The following is a 13,618-nucleotide window of genomic DNA, read 5'->3' as shown; positions in this document are numbered from 1 at the left end:
AGAGAGACAGGGAGGCCAGGATGGGGGTGAGAGTGGCAGGTAAGGGAGAGGCTGAAGGAAAGTGGAGGTGGCATCATTATGTTGCCATCATTGTTATTCTTTTGCAAGTGGAGCCACTTTTTTGCAGTTAGACTCCAATACAAACTTGTGTGCAATTTGGTCATTCGTGTGTGTGTGGGTGGTTCAAAACTGCAGAGAGAGCTGTTTCTCATCCCTACTTCTTCCTGTCACTGCCATGTTCTGCAAGTGGTTACAGCTATGTTTTATGTATTTCCAGTTTGCTTTAGCACCTGCATGATGTGTTGACGAAACTTTAAAATATTTATGAATTCCCATGGATTCTGAGTGCTTTGGGAAGAGCAACCTAGCCCCAACAAGAAATCTGATGTGGGTACTACTCAAATATGTGAGGAAAAAAAATACCATTCTGCTTAATGGAAAACATCAGAAAGGGCTCCCATTATCTCTGCCAATTGTGAAATAGCGGTCCAGCAAAGTGTACCTCTCCCTTCCTGGGCCCCTTATCTGGTGGACTGCTGGGACTTTTTGTTTTACATTCGTGTGTCTGCAATATATATCCAACTCCCAGCCCAAGCTGAATTATCTCCGAGAGGTATGTTAAGAACAATATTTTCAAATGAGGCAAGAAAAAGTTAAATATATATAAGCAGAGCTCTATATTGATGGATAACTACTTTGGTGGGTGAAGTTCCATCACAGTCAAGTGCATATTTGTCCTTTCTCTCTTCACCAACCCAGAGGGATCCCGATCAGGAATGTAAGGGAAGGGGTGCACAAGTGGCACTCGAGAGTTAAGGGTGAGAAGTGAGTTTTGCACTGAACTTGGACAAGAAAAAGCTAGTTCCGCCCTGGCCGGTTTGGCTCAGCGGTTAGAGCGTCGGCCTGCGGTCTAGAGAGACCCGGGTTCGGTTCCCGCTAGGGGCATGTACCTCGGTTGCAGTTTGTCCCTGGCCCTGGTTGGGTTGTGTGGGTGGCAGCCACTCGATGTGTCCCTTTCACATCGATGTTTCTCTCTCTCTCTCTCCCTCCCACCCTCCCACTCTATCTGAATAAACAAAAAATGGAAAAATTTCCTCGGGTGAGGATAAAAAAAATAAAAAGCTAGTTCTGTGCGTCTCTCAGGTCGTCGAAGCAGACTAGGAAGTTTTCTCAGTCTTCACAAAAGTATTCCTCATTCTTGTGGCTTTCTCTGTCTAAATAAATTTTTCTAACAAAATAAATGATTCTTGTTCAATTTTTGTTTCATTTAATCACTAGCATTGTCCCAGCATTTTAATCTGTAAATTGTCATCGCACATGTCTGTTTCTGCTGCACTGAGTTATTGTAAACCATTTTTCTAGAAAAATTAATAATGCTAACAGATTTGGGAGCACAGTCCATTTGTGGGCTGGGTCTTCTTCCCTTTTTAAAATTTGGAACTGGAGCAAGATGTTTGGGTTTTGTGGTCTGCAAAGGACTGTAAAACAGCCTAGGAACCTTCACACGTGAGGGTGACCCCTGGGGCACACGTCTTTTCCTCAGGGGTGGATTCTTCAGGGCCCGCTGCCCTCTCTCCAGGGTAGAGAGGGTGGGAGAGAGCAGTGTGCCCAGAGCAAATGGTTGGCAGGCACACCGGTAGTGCATGTCCCGGGACCTAATCTCTCCTTTCTCACACCTAGTAGTCATCAAACCTTTTTCATTGAGCATCCTATCCAGAAAGTGGTGTTAAGTGTTCTACCACAAATGTGTATATTTATGAAATACCTATTCCATTGTTCTGTATATTGATCATTAGTAAAATTTATTTTTCTATGTTTTAGATAAATACAATAGATATTTCATCCTTGTCATGCCTTGGTGGATCCTCTGGCATTCTTCCAGGGCCTGTGTGACCCAGCCATTGAGGATCACTGCTCTGAACAATCACAGTACCCTGAGGTAAACGTGGTTTCTCGCAGAAACCTTCTCTGTGTTGATGGGGAACAGATTTACTGCTGGGGGCACCTTAACAGCATTTTGGGCATTCCTTGTATAAGAATCTGGATGGAAAATGCATTAAACAGAACATTCTGGCCTTTGACCTTCCCTGCAGCTGGTCTTGGGGTCACTGGTCCCAGCTTTCACAGAGATGCCTCCAGTACTGCCTTTGTCATGTTACCACCACAGTTTCTGCCCTGTCCGAGTACCGTGGTGCTGTCATTTTAGAAGTAAATTAATATATTTAAAGAGATTCTTTATATCACTGCCATAACTAGAATGCCAACCTCACTTACTGTAAATAGAAAGAAAAATTTTAAATTAAGTGTGTATTAAATTTTAAAAAAACCACAGTGAGCTATGAGATAACAAGTGTTGGTGAGGATGGTATTGGTGGAGAAAAGGGAACCTTGTGCACTGTTGGTGTGAATATAAACTGGTGCAGTCATCTTTTCAAAAGCTGTGAAGTTGCCCTGGCCGGTTTGGCTCAGCAGTTAGAGCGTCAGCCTGCGGACCAGAGAGACCCGGGTTCGGTTCCCGCTAAGGGCGCGTATCTCGGTTGCAGTTTGTCCCCGGCCCTGGTTGGGTTGTGCGGGTGGCAGCCACTCGATGTGTCCCTTTCATGTCGATGTTTCTTTCTCTCTCTTCCTCTCTCTCCCTCCCACTCTACCCGAACAAAAAATGGAAAAATGTCCTCGGGTGAGGATAAAAAAAGAAAAACACAAAAGTTGTGAAGTGTTGTTTTTTTTTACCTTTTAACAATGAATTAAAAATCCTTTTCAAATATAAAATATGGAATTGTGAAGCTACAACTAACAGGAATTTAAATAATGACTTAACATTATTGAAATTTTATGAACCTCAGCACTGATTGCTGAATTCTGAGGATGTACCTCCTTGGGAAAATCCCCATTGTGGGGCCTGGGTCCCACCTGTACTTGCCCATATAATAATAAAAATATAACATGTAACAACCTTGACAGAAAAAAACAGCATAATCTCAGATTGCATTCCCAACTCAAACCATCTGAACCTGTCATCTTCCCCAAATAGCTATGGGAAGTGGTGAGGAAAAGGGAAAAAGAACTGAGTGACAAAAGGAAGTTATGAGGGGCGAATAAATATTATTTACATCACTTGAGGTTAAGCCATTTATTTGCTAGCATCTGAGATATGTAGGTATATATATAAGAGGCATCACAATTGGAATTTTTTTCTAAAAAAAGATTTATTTTTTCATCATATTTGTACTGAAAATGAAGCAGTTATGATTGCATCTGCCTGATAGTGCCCACCTGAGTGTAGCACTGGGATTCCTCAAACGTTTCCCCACACAGTCAAGGCGAGAGTATGTTATTGCATCTTCAACTATATGGTTTCCTACTGGATTGTGGTGTACAATACTGTCATATTTACATGCCAATACAGCATGTCCTTTCCTACAAAACCACTTCCTCTGTCACTGAGCCAATCCATCATTTGAAGTTTTTGGTTTTCCATTTTTAATGTTAGGTGAAGTAGTAGTTGTGGTGTTAATTTTTATATAGATTTTGGGGGAAATGAATCTTACATTCCCTTTAAAACCCCACAAATAGCCCTGGCCGGTTTGGCTCAGCGGTTAGAGCGTCGGCCTGCAGTCCACAGAGACCCGGGTTCGGTTCCCGCTAAGGGCATGTACCGTGGCTGCAGTTTGTCCCCGGCCCTGGTTGGGTCGTGTGGGTGGCGGCCACTCAATGTGTCCCTTTCACATCGATGTTTCTCTCTCTTCCTCTCTCTCCTTCCCGCTCTATCTGAGTGAAAAATGGAAAAATGTCCTCGGGTAAAGATTAAAAAAAACAAACAAAAAAAAACCCCACAAATAAGGTAATAATCTCTGTGTAGGAATTCGAGGTGATGTTTTATTTAATAAAGGAGTCACACAACTGAGATTACAAGGTTTTACATATGTATTTAATGCTAAGGGTCCTTTCAAAAACAATCATAATTCTCAGCTTGTGATAGAACACCACATTTGTTTAAAAGAAAAATCACTTTCTTCTTGTGGGAAGTAGGTGGGACTTAATTCCCATTTTTAATAAAATGTATTCCCATGGTGCGCATGGGAATACAACCCAAGAATAAAGCCTAAGGTTATATTAGACTTTCTCCTTGAAAAGGCCAAGGGGAGAAAATGGAATCTGATCAAGGGCCCTGTGTCTAACTTACTTGAGGGTCTCATTTGGACCAGTTGTCAGTGCCTGAATCACTGCCTGCATAGGGCAGGAGGGGTTCCCAGGAAGGACCCGGCAGTTCCCAAGTTCCCGCAGACACACAGAAGTTTCATTCTAAATATTTCCCCATCCACTGGAAGTCTATCTTATACCAATTTGATTCTGCTATTGTCTGCCTTTCCCATCTGGAGATGACTCCTTTGTTTTAAAGAGTCTTGGCAAACATATGGTTTAGTGGAACAAAATGGAAGACATTTTGAAACACAGACGCTGTAAGCCTCAAATCAGGCGATCAAGAAAAAGAAGTTGTACATCAGAAATGTGACCAACCACCCATTTGGAAAGAGTGTTAGCAGAAGTGTAGAGCTACAAAGACACAAGTAGATAACAGTTGATTGTTAACCTCCCCAACTCTATTCAATGTGACAGTGACACTTCACAGCACATTGCATCCAATCTCATTTGAAGCTGACAGAGATTGTTTCTGCTTTACATCTATTGGTTTATTAATGGTCTATAGCCTCTTAAGCAGATGCATATTCATTAGGTAGCCAGCTGTTAGGAGGTTCCCAGATGTCGAATGTAACTCTGTCTTGGAACATTTTTTTTTTTCCTTATCATGAAACAAAGTAATTGAGGCCTTATTAAAGAACCAGTTAATTACTAAAGCGGTACCTTATGGCACCCTTTTTATCATTTAAATCTCAGAACTCTTGGGACATCTAAAATTTTTGGTAAAGAGACAGTATTTAAAACCCAACCTTTATTATATATATGTTTATATAGAGAAACAGATAGTGTTATGTATGGGAACATTCATGTTGGAAGAATTAAAAGTATGTGAAAAGTTCTTAACTGAAAACTTTTCAACTACAATATCCTTTCCTTGGTTCTTTATAGGAATTAAGTCCAAAGGGTAACACTCACAAACCTAGTAAATTAATTAAAAGTAAAAATACTTTAGTATTTCTTTAATCTTATCACTTTTTAATAAAAGATGACTTGAAAAATGGTTCTTTTTGTAACTTTATGCCTTAAACTTTATCTTATATTTTTCACTGAAGTTAGTATTTTTCCCTTTCAAAAATAAGACAGTTTAACTATTGGCCATCAAACTAGGGTTTTCAGATTGCCAGATATTTCTAAATGCTCTTTAAAACCCCATTTTAAAGATTTCATTTCAAATATTTGCTTGAGAACAACTTAAATCTAGAAATTCCATTTCTACTTTTGTTTGGTGGCTGGACATTGCAAATCTGTTTCCGAAATGCAAGAATCACAGAATCAAATAAAAAGTTACCAGGAGCACACAGTCTTTAGAAAGCATTGCAGTGCACTTTTTAAATGGATTCCTTAAGCAAGCAGTCCAAGGCCATCCACCTTTACCACAGCTTACTCTTAACATGTATCTGATCCTTGGAGGAGCCTTTGTGTTATACTATTCCAAATCTGGTGAAATTTTTTGCTTTTGAGATTTGGTTAATATCTTATTCTAAATTATATTAGCATTTCTACAAAGCAAACAAAAAGTTTACTCTTCAGAAGAGATCCATTTTTATTTGCATTGTGGCTCTTCTCCTGTGGGTGACATTTAGAAAATGCAAATAGAGCCCTGTCCAGTTTGGCTCAGCAGTTAGAGTGTTCGCCTGTGATCCCGAGAGACCCGGGTTCGGTTCCCGCTAAGGGCACGTACCTCGGTTGCAGTTTGTCCCTGGCCCTGGTTGGGTCATGCGGGTGGCAACCACTCGACGTGTCCCTTTCACGTTGATGTTTCTCTCTTTCTCTCCCTTCCACTCTATCTGAGCAAAAAAAAAGTTAAAATGTCCTCGGATGAGGATAAAAAAAAGAAAAGAAGAAAATGCAAATAGAGCCCTGGCTGGTTTTGCTCAGCGGTTAGAGCATCGGCCCATGGACCAGTGAGTCCTGGGTTTGGTTTCTGCTAAGGGCACGTACCTCGGTTGCAGTTTGTCCCCACCCCATGGGTGGCAACCAGTCAATGTGTCTCTCTCACGTCGATGTTTCTCTCTCTCTCTTTCTCCCTCTCTCCCTCCTGCTCTATCTGAAGATAAGTGCAAAAATGTCCTCGGGTGAGGATAAAAAAAATGAAAATGCAAATAGAGTTCATAAACATTCAGTGCTTACTTAAAAAGTATATTTAACAACCATTTACTAGCTGTGTACTATATGTGGAACGATACATGGCATCTGGGACAACATGGTCAGAGATCAGGGGTAAGGAAGAAGAAGCTGACAATTTAACTGAATGGCATGTACAGTCTTTGAAAAGGACTGAAGTATTACTAGAGAAGTAATAAGGGATAGTGGAATGAAACTGATTTGGATTCCAAAGGTCTGTCCTAAGAGCCTCTGCTTCACTAATTATTTTGATCTTCAGGAGCCTGTTTGCTCATCTATGACTAAGGGAAAGTAATTTTTCTACCTTCTTAGCTTAGGGCTGTTGTGAAGATTGGGAGGAAATGACTGTGAATTCACTCTGTAAACTACAGTATGCAAATGCATGTTATCACTGTTTGAGATACTCAATTAGTGTTTATAAATGGCCCCTTAGACATAAAAATGTATATCTTTTATGTATAAATGAACTATTAATATATTTCAGTATTAATAATTGACAGTTAAATAACTATTATCATGCAATTTTTCATTCAAGTTTTAAAAGTCAACTTTTCAGAGGGAGTGCTGTGACACCATGGCAATGGAAGCGAACGGGCCTTCAGAGTACACTGTCTCTGGTGGCCATAGTCCCCTCTGAGGACCTTTTTGAGAAGAGCGAAGTAGGTACTGATCTCAGCCCCCTAGACACCAATTATGTCATCATCATCTGGCCTATCTCCTCGGTATTACACTTTCACATCAAGCTCTAGCCACACCCACTAAACTTCATAAGGTTCTTTCTCCATTTGGTCTTCACATGTGTATTTCACATGGCTGGCTCTTCATCATCATTCTTCAGATCTCTGCATAAAAGCTCTCTTCGCAGGGAGGCCTTCTTGAGTGACCTTGTCTGGGTTAGGCCCCTCCTGTTCCTGTGTAACAGCACCTCATCTCCTTCAGAGCACGTACACGCCTGCACACTTCCATGGTGATCTTAGGGGTTTCTGCTTCAGTCGCTGTGGAACGTAACTCGAAGTAGTGCAGGCTGTGGGCACACGGTCAGTATAGGTGAACACATGGAAGAATGTTGGGTATCGATCCTCTGGTTAGTGGTCCATTGCCGTATGGCAGTCTCATTTCCTAGCTGGGAGGGTTTGGATTTTCTACATTTTTTCATGACTGTTTTAGTATTGTTTTCCTTGATTTAATTTTTGATGATTGATAAGTGAAAATATCATGAAAAAAATCAAAGGAAATACTGGAACCCAGTCCACAACCTAATATGTTAGCTGCATTTTAGAAAATACAGTTTAATAAAACTAGTATATAAATTACCAGACACAAAAGATCACATTTTCACTGTTTCATTCATTAACAAAAGTTGATTCTGTCCCTATGATACGTGCTAGTTTTCAAAACAAAGCTCTTCTGGGATGAGAGGGAATCTGCCTAGGATTTCCTTCCTCTTTCTACAGTAAAACTCTGCCAAACATTCTCAGTGGCATCTGTGGTCAGTTTCTGGAAGTCAACAAAGTCTCCAGTTTGGGGACCCTGCACAACAATCTTCTCAAGCCACATTTGGTTATTTCATTTGTGACATGCCTGTTCTGTGTCTGTCAGAGGGAGGCCATTGTTCACAGGCTGTGAGAATGACGGAGCTCACGTAGGTACGGTGCCCAGCTGAGCTGCTGCTGCCGTTGCACGAAAGGTGAAAACCTGGCCGGATTCTTCCAGTCTTGGGGATTAAATTTATCTAGGATTTATAAAGAACATTATGAATGTGGTGTACTCTTTCTATACCCATATCCTCTGTGAAATGCTTGCCAGAGAACACAGAATACAAAGTTGCCCGAGAGGCCTTCAGGTTTGACCCATTTTACTCCCTCTTCTCAAAGGACAGGAAAGGAGGTTCACCAATCATTCAATACCCAGTCTCCCAGTCTAAGCTTTTCTGAAAAACACAAAGCGGGTAAGAAATTTACGTATTTACTAGTTTTTAAATATGCACTATGTATCAGAAGAAATAATCTCAAAAACTGAGCAAAGGCTATGCTGTCGCCAATTTTTAATGTTCAGTATACAGAGACAATTTCATGTGACAGGCCTTTTGCTTGTGACTGAAGTGAAAGAGAAAACTAAATTCTTTGTATATTAAGTAGATTACTTTATAAACAGAATAAATCAAGCAAATGAATACATAGTTACTAGGAAATAATCTTATCTGTTAATGTGCAATAGCCGCAATTTCCCAAGTGGGGCCAGAGGACTACTGAGGAACTTGAGACCCGTTCAGGGCGCCTGCAAGGTTCCAGCCACATATCCCTGAGGCTGGACTGTTCCCATCTACTTCCACAAAACATAACACAGTAGATTAAGTGCAGAAACAGATAAGAGAATCCAACTATACTGTATTATGTCAGGTAATGAAGATACTTCAAAAAATGTAAAAACAATGCCACTCTTTCACGGATCTTTATTCTAGAAAATAGTTTTTCATAAAATTGTAATCTGACAGGTAATGGGTTACTGTAAGTTTCAAAATTTTTATTTTGAATAACAGATATGACCCATATCAATACATATAACCCATATGAACAAAAGCTGTTAATAATTTTTAAGGGTGTAAAGTGGGTTCTGAGACCAAACTGCTCCATACACCAACTCTGAGCCCTCTTATCTCATTACAGCGTGCTTGGAGCCTTTAAAGAACACACAGCTGCAAGATGTATGGTTTAGAATGAATCAAATAGCCCTGGCCAGTTTGTGTCAGTGGTTGGAGCATTGGCCCACAGACCAGAGTTGCGGGTTCGATTCCAGTTAAGGGCATGTTCCTCCTCGGTTGTGGTTCGTCCCTGGTCGGGGTCATGCAGAAGGCAACCATTCAGTGTGTCTCTCATGTCGAAGTTTCTCTCTCTCTCCCTCCCTCCCACTCTATCTGATATAAATGGAAAAATATCCTCGGGTGAGGATTAAAAAAAAGGGGAAAAATCAAATAGGCAAAGGTAGGGTTTCATAGTCCAGGACTCATTTAAAGTAATGACAATTGTTTTTCAAGAGTCACAAATCAAACCTCTGTTTGCCCATCAGGAATTTCACCCCACCCCTACCCCCCATCCCTGGGATGCTAAGCATCTGAGTTGGCTTCATTCTGCTCCCCCCCCCCACACACACACACAACACAAGCAGCACAGGGTAAAGGGTGCAGGAGCTACTGATGTCTGAAAGGAACACTGCATTAGCAAGGCTGCCAGTATTAAAGAAGGAAGACACAGAATTAAGGTCATAACAAGTTAAAGGTAAACCAAAAATCCTTTCATGGATAGACTTTTCTCTTTCAGTCTTTTATATCTGATTGCTTATCTGGGTATTAGAAGAATAGTTAAGATCTTATTATTTGTGTGTGTGTGTGGTACGTGCCCCAGCGGGAACCGAACCCCGGAGTCTCTGGTCCATAGGCCGACACTCAGCCGCTGAGCCAAACCGGCCAGGGCAATAGTAAGATCTTATTAACAAAACTGCAAGAAGTCAATAGAAAACTTAACTCTCTACTGTTTCCAAAAGCTGAGACTATTCGGAGGGTTGTTTGTGTGCCAAATCTCACACCAGGAGTTCACTTTCATAGTTCTCCCCCTCACATCTGCACTAATGTGGTAAGTAGAAGTGAGTCAGTACATTCACAAAACAGCTCAGTTACAATTTCCTTTTCTATTAAAAAAAAAGAAAGTGGAATTCAATTCAGGCATATAGAAAAATCCTCAATTAGAAATTGACTTAGTAGAACAGTCTCTCAGGCTTTCTTCACTACACACTGCTTTAGAAATAAAACAGGAATATGAAATTTGGGGTTTGCTGTGTAGATTAAATGATACGCACATGAAGTTTTTAGTACAGTGACTGGTACATGGCAGGTTTGTGATATGGAAGCGCCTCTACACAAAAAAAATCGGAGGCAGGGAAACATTTAAAGCATATATATGTCAGTGCTGGAGATTTCACTCATTTTATTTAATTATCCAATACTTTCATAGACAAAATATGTATTGGGGTCCAAAGGAGTCAGGTAAATTGATCAGGTGTCACCCAGTGAGTACTTGAAATGGGATTAGTTCAAGCTCTTTCCACAATGTAATGCTGTCTTCCTTGAGAGCTGAAACACAAAGCCAGCTTATTTCAAAAGCCTATTTATTATAAGGTGTGCTCAGGACAGTTAGCTTTATTTTACTAATCTGTTTCATAAATATTTGAGAAGTAAGTAGTAAGCCTTCCCTCCAAATGTAAGTAATGGTATGTCTCAATGTATTAGTGACTACTGCAAAACCAATAGCATTATGGGTATTATTCAGGCAGTTGGTTAAATAAAGGAAACATTCAAAATACCTCACAAGAACATTGTATACATTTATGGTTCCTGAAGATTGTATCAGAGAAGTAAAAATAAATCTGGAGTGGCAGTGGGGACTCCTATGTAAATTGCTAGAACAGTAACTTTCACCCTCCACCCCACCCCCCAAATATTAGGCAGAATGAAAAATAGAAAAAACAGAGAAAGAAGCTGCTGAAAAGGAAACAGGGTATAATATGTGCAAAAGGGAGCCCAATAGATTATTTTTTAAAAGTATTTTCTTGCCAACTCCAAATGATCTGGGGGTATTAGAACCTTCCTGTGAAGTATCAGTAACCCCTTCAGAGACAAATCATTCAATTGGATGGACCCCCCAATGAGGCAAGTCTTACGTTTTTCTCTTCATGGGCTCTGAAACAAAACATACTGGTAAAATAGCAAACTGTATGTTAAGGTGCAATAACTCAGATGGGAGCTTCCTTCTGTCCACAGACACAACATAGGAAGAAGGCATAGCACAGAAAATGCTTTACAGATAAATCTTAATTTTATTAGAAAAAAAATTTAAACACAAGTTTAGAAACAAAATATTTATTTCCTCCAAGAATCATATAAAGATGATGCTATTACTCTCAATAGAAAAATTCATTTAAAATGATGGGTTTTAAATATCAGTGAAGATATTCTCCACACTGCTACTAGAGCCTGGCTTGACTGCTCTGAAGTAACAACACTTGAAAGCTCCTATTCTTTGAAACTAATTTAAACACATTGAATTGTTGAAAGATTAAAAACTGCAGTCAGCTAATTACACTCTCTCTCATCTCTTATTCAGCAAATGAATCACTTTTCATTACCACTTAGCAGAAGTACATGAATTTCTGCCTAATTAGAAATGTTGTAGATGGAACATTAGCAAGAATGGAGCGGGTCAGAGTATCTTTGCTGCTTCATTTTTAATTCCTAACAGTAGAGTCTGATAAGAAAAATAGAGAAGTCATTAAATAATTTTAAATTATTTATAAAAATTACTTTGCCCAAATTATAATTATTTTCCCCCAAACAGTCTCCAATGCCTAACAGAATGAAAGAAAAAGCAGTTCAACATTGATTTTAATGAACATTTTAATGTTATAGATAACAGAACATTATGAATACAATGGAAACAAAGTTTTATCAATTTAATAAAAAAAAATCTCAACACAAAGTGGGAGGTAATAATTTGATACCTATATTATAGTATATATTTTTAAAATATTCCCAGCTTGAGGGGTGAAACAATTTTGCATTCCAAACTCTAGAACCATGATTTCTCATGTGAGCTTAATGCAGAATTACAGCAGGAAAACAAAAACACTTTAATTAATTTCCTTTATTTGTCATTAAATCAATAAAATCTTTGACTGCTACAGGTCTCCTTTAATAATATATATTTAACTTCTCTCTATTGGAACCATATTGCTAATGCCATATTATATACAATCAAAACCAAAACAAACCAAATACTGTATAAAATCTAAAAGCCAGCATTGTTGAGTTCTAGCATTTATATTTAACTTAAGGTCTTAATGGATTTTTTATCTTTTCAATTTTTTGAAGAGACCAAAATAATAAAAATAAATATTTTTCTCTTTTGACTGTTGCTAACTTAAATGATAGCTACAGGGACAAACACTGGAAGGAGGCCTTGCCAAGTCCATCACTGCAAGTTGTAAATCATGACTGCTAAAAACAAGCAAAAATACTGGAGTTCTTTTCTTTCTTTTAAAGGAAACCATAGAGCAGTCCTGAAAAAAACATTTTTTCTAGTTCTGCACAGGATAATTATAGCAGAAGATATGGGGAAAGTCCCATAGCTATCACCAATTACTTAAAGAGGTTTTGTTACAATAAAAATTTGGATAGTGTAACAGCAGTGTTGCTGGAACATTAGCAAAAGTATATACATTCCAGTTACCTTTGATTTAGCCATAATCACATATGTATGCCTTTTTTTGGATAAAAATATATTTTTTTTTATAAAAAACTGATCATCCAACTTTAATGATTTCATATATGCACTCAAGAGTGGTAATAAAAGGAACAGATCCAATTATGATAAGGTGATTCAGGGACAGAAAAATCAAGTTCCTCAGGAAAAGAAAAGTATAAAATTAGAGATTCAAACATATTTATTCAGCCCTATAGCAGTCCTCCCACAAATTATGTTAAAATGGGCTCTTCAATTTATAAAGGCTTTCTTTCAATGGTCTCATTACCCCATTGATCAGTTCTCACTGGGAAAAATGATTTTGATTGCCTCATCTGAAGTGCCCTTGCCTGGCCATCTGAAATACTAGATATTTCACTATTATAAAACAGCCTTTTTGGTTCTTTACATAGGTTTATTTTAATTAACTGATGAGGGGAATTGATTAGCATTTTCCATCCCAACATCACCTATCCGCACCACTAAAAATCCTTCATTCAATCTGCTCCTTTACAATCTCTTATTTGCTAAAGTTGGCAAAATTTGCAAAGGCATCTTGCTTGGGTTGCACAGTTCCAGAAGTCATGGCCAAGTTGGGCATGCCCATTCCCACTGTGCCCGTCAGGCCCATCCCAGCAGTTGACATCCCTAAGTTCATGTTCATGCTCATCATGCTCTGGCTCATCATGGGAGTATTTCCAAGAGGTGCCATTCCCATGGTGCCAGTCATCACATTGGGCATGCTCATAGGCATGGGTCCTCCCATTAGAGGGTTAGTTTGGGGCCGGACAGGAAGCATGTTTGATGGGGAACTGAGGTTCACAGCTCCAAAACTTTGGGTCATCACATTCATGGGCTGTTGCATATCTATCAGAAGAAAAGAAACAAAGGGACATTACCACAATGAATTCTTAGATTCATAGCACAGAAAAATAATAGTCTTCTTGACCATCATTACCTGTGAGCCCCAATAAAATTCTTTTAGTGATTTTGCAAGAAAAGTC

General features: G+C 39.2%; 1 protein-coding gene across 2 annotated transcripts in view; it reads right to left on the bottom strand.

Annotated features, from left to right (window-relative positions):
- Nucleotides 1-11,219: 11,219 nt before the first annotated feature.
- CLINT1 (clathrin interactor 1) overlaps nucleotides 11,220-13,618 on the bottom strand; it is a 60,067-nt gene continuing 57,668 nt past the window's right edge. The window contains exon 12 of one of the 2 annotated variants that reach the window (XM_036281729.1): nucleotides 11,220-13,481. In XM_036281729.1, the coding sequence (XP_036137622.1) occupies nucleotides 13,135-13,481 (347 nt within the window). In that variant the 3' untranslated portion in view covers nucleotides 11,220-13,134. The remainder of the gene's footprint in view (nucleotides 13,482-13,618) is intronic. The other variant, XM_036281731.1, reaches the window with a different exon arrangement.

This window comes from Molossus molossus, unplaced genomic scaffold (genome assembly GCF_014108415.1).
Source record: "Molossus molossus isolate mMolMol1 unplaced genomic scaffold, mMolMol1.p scaffold_m16_p_4, whole genome shotgun sequence".
Classification (NCBI taxonomy): domain Eukaryota; kingdom Metazoa; phylum Chordata; class Mammalia; order Chiroptera; family Molossidae; genus Molossus; species Molossus molossus.
The sequence above is the reverse complement of the archived record's forward strand: the minus strand, read 5'-3'. Positions and strand labels throughout refer to the sequence as shown.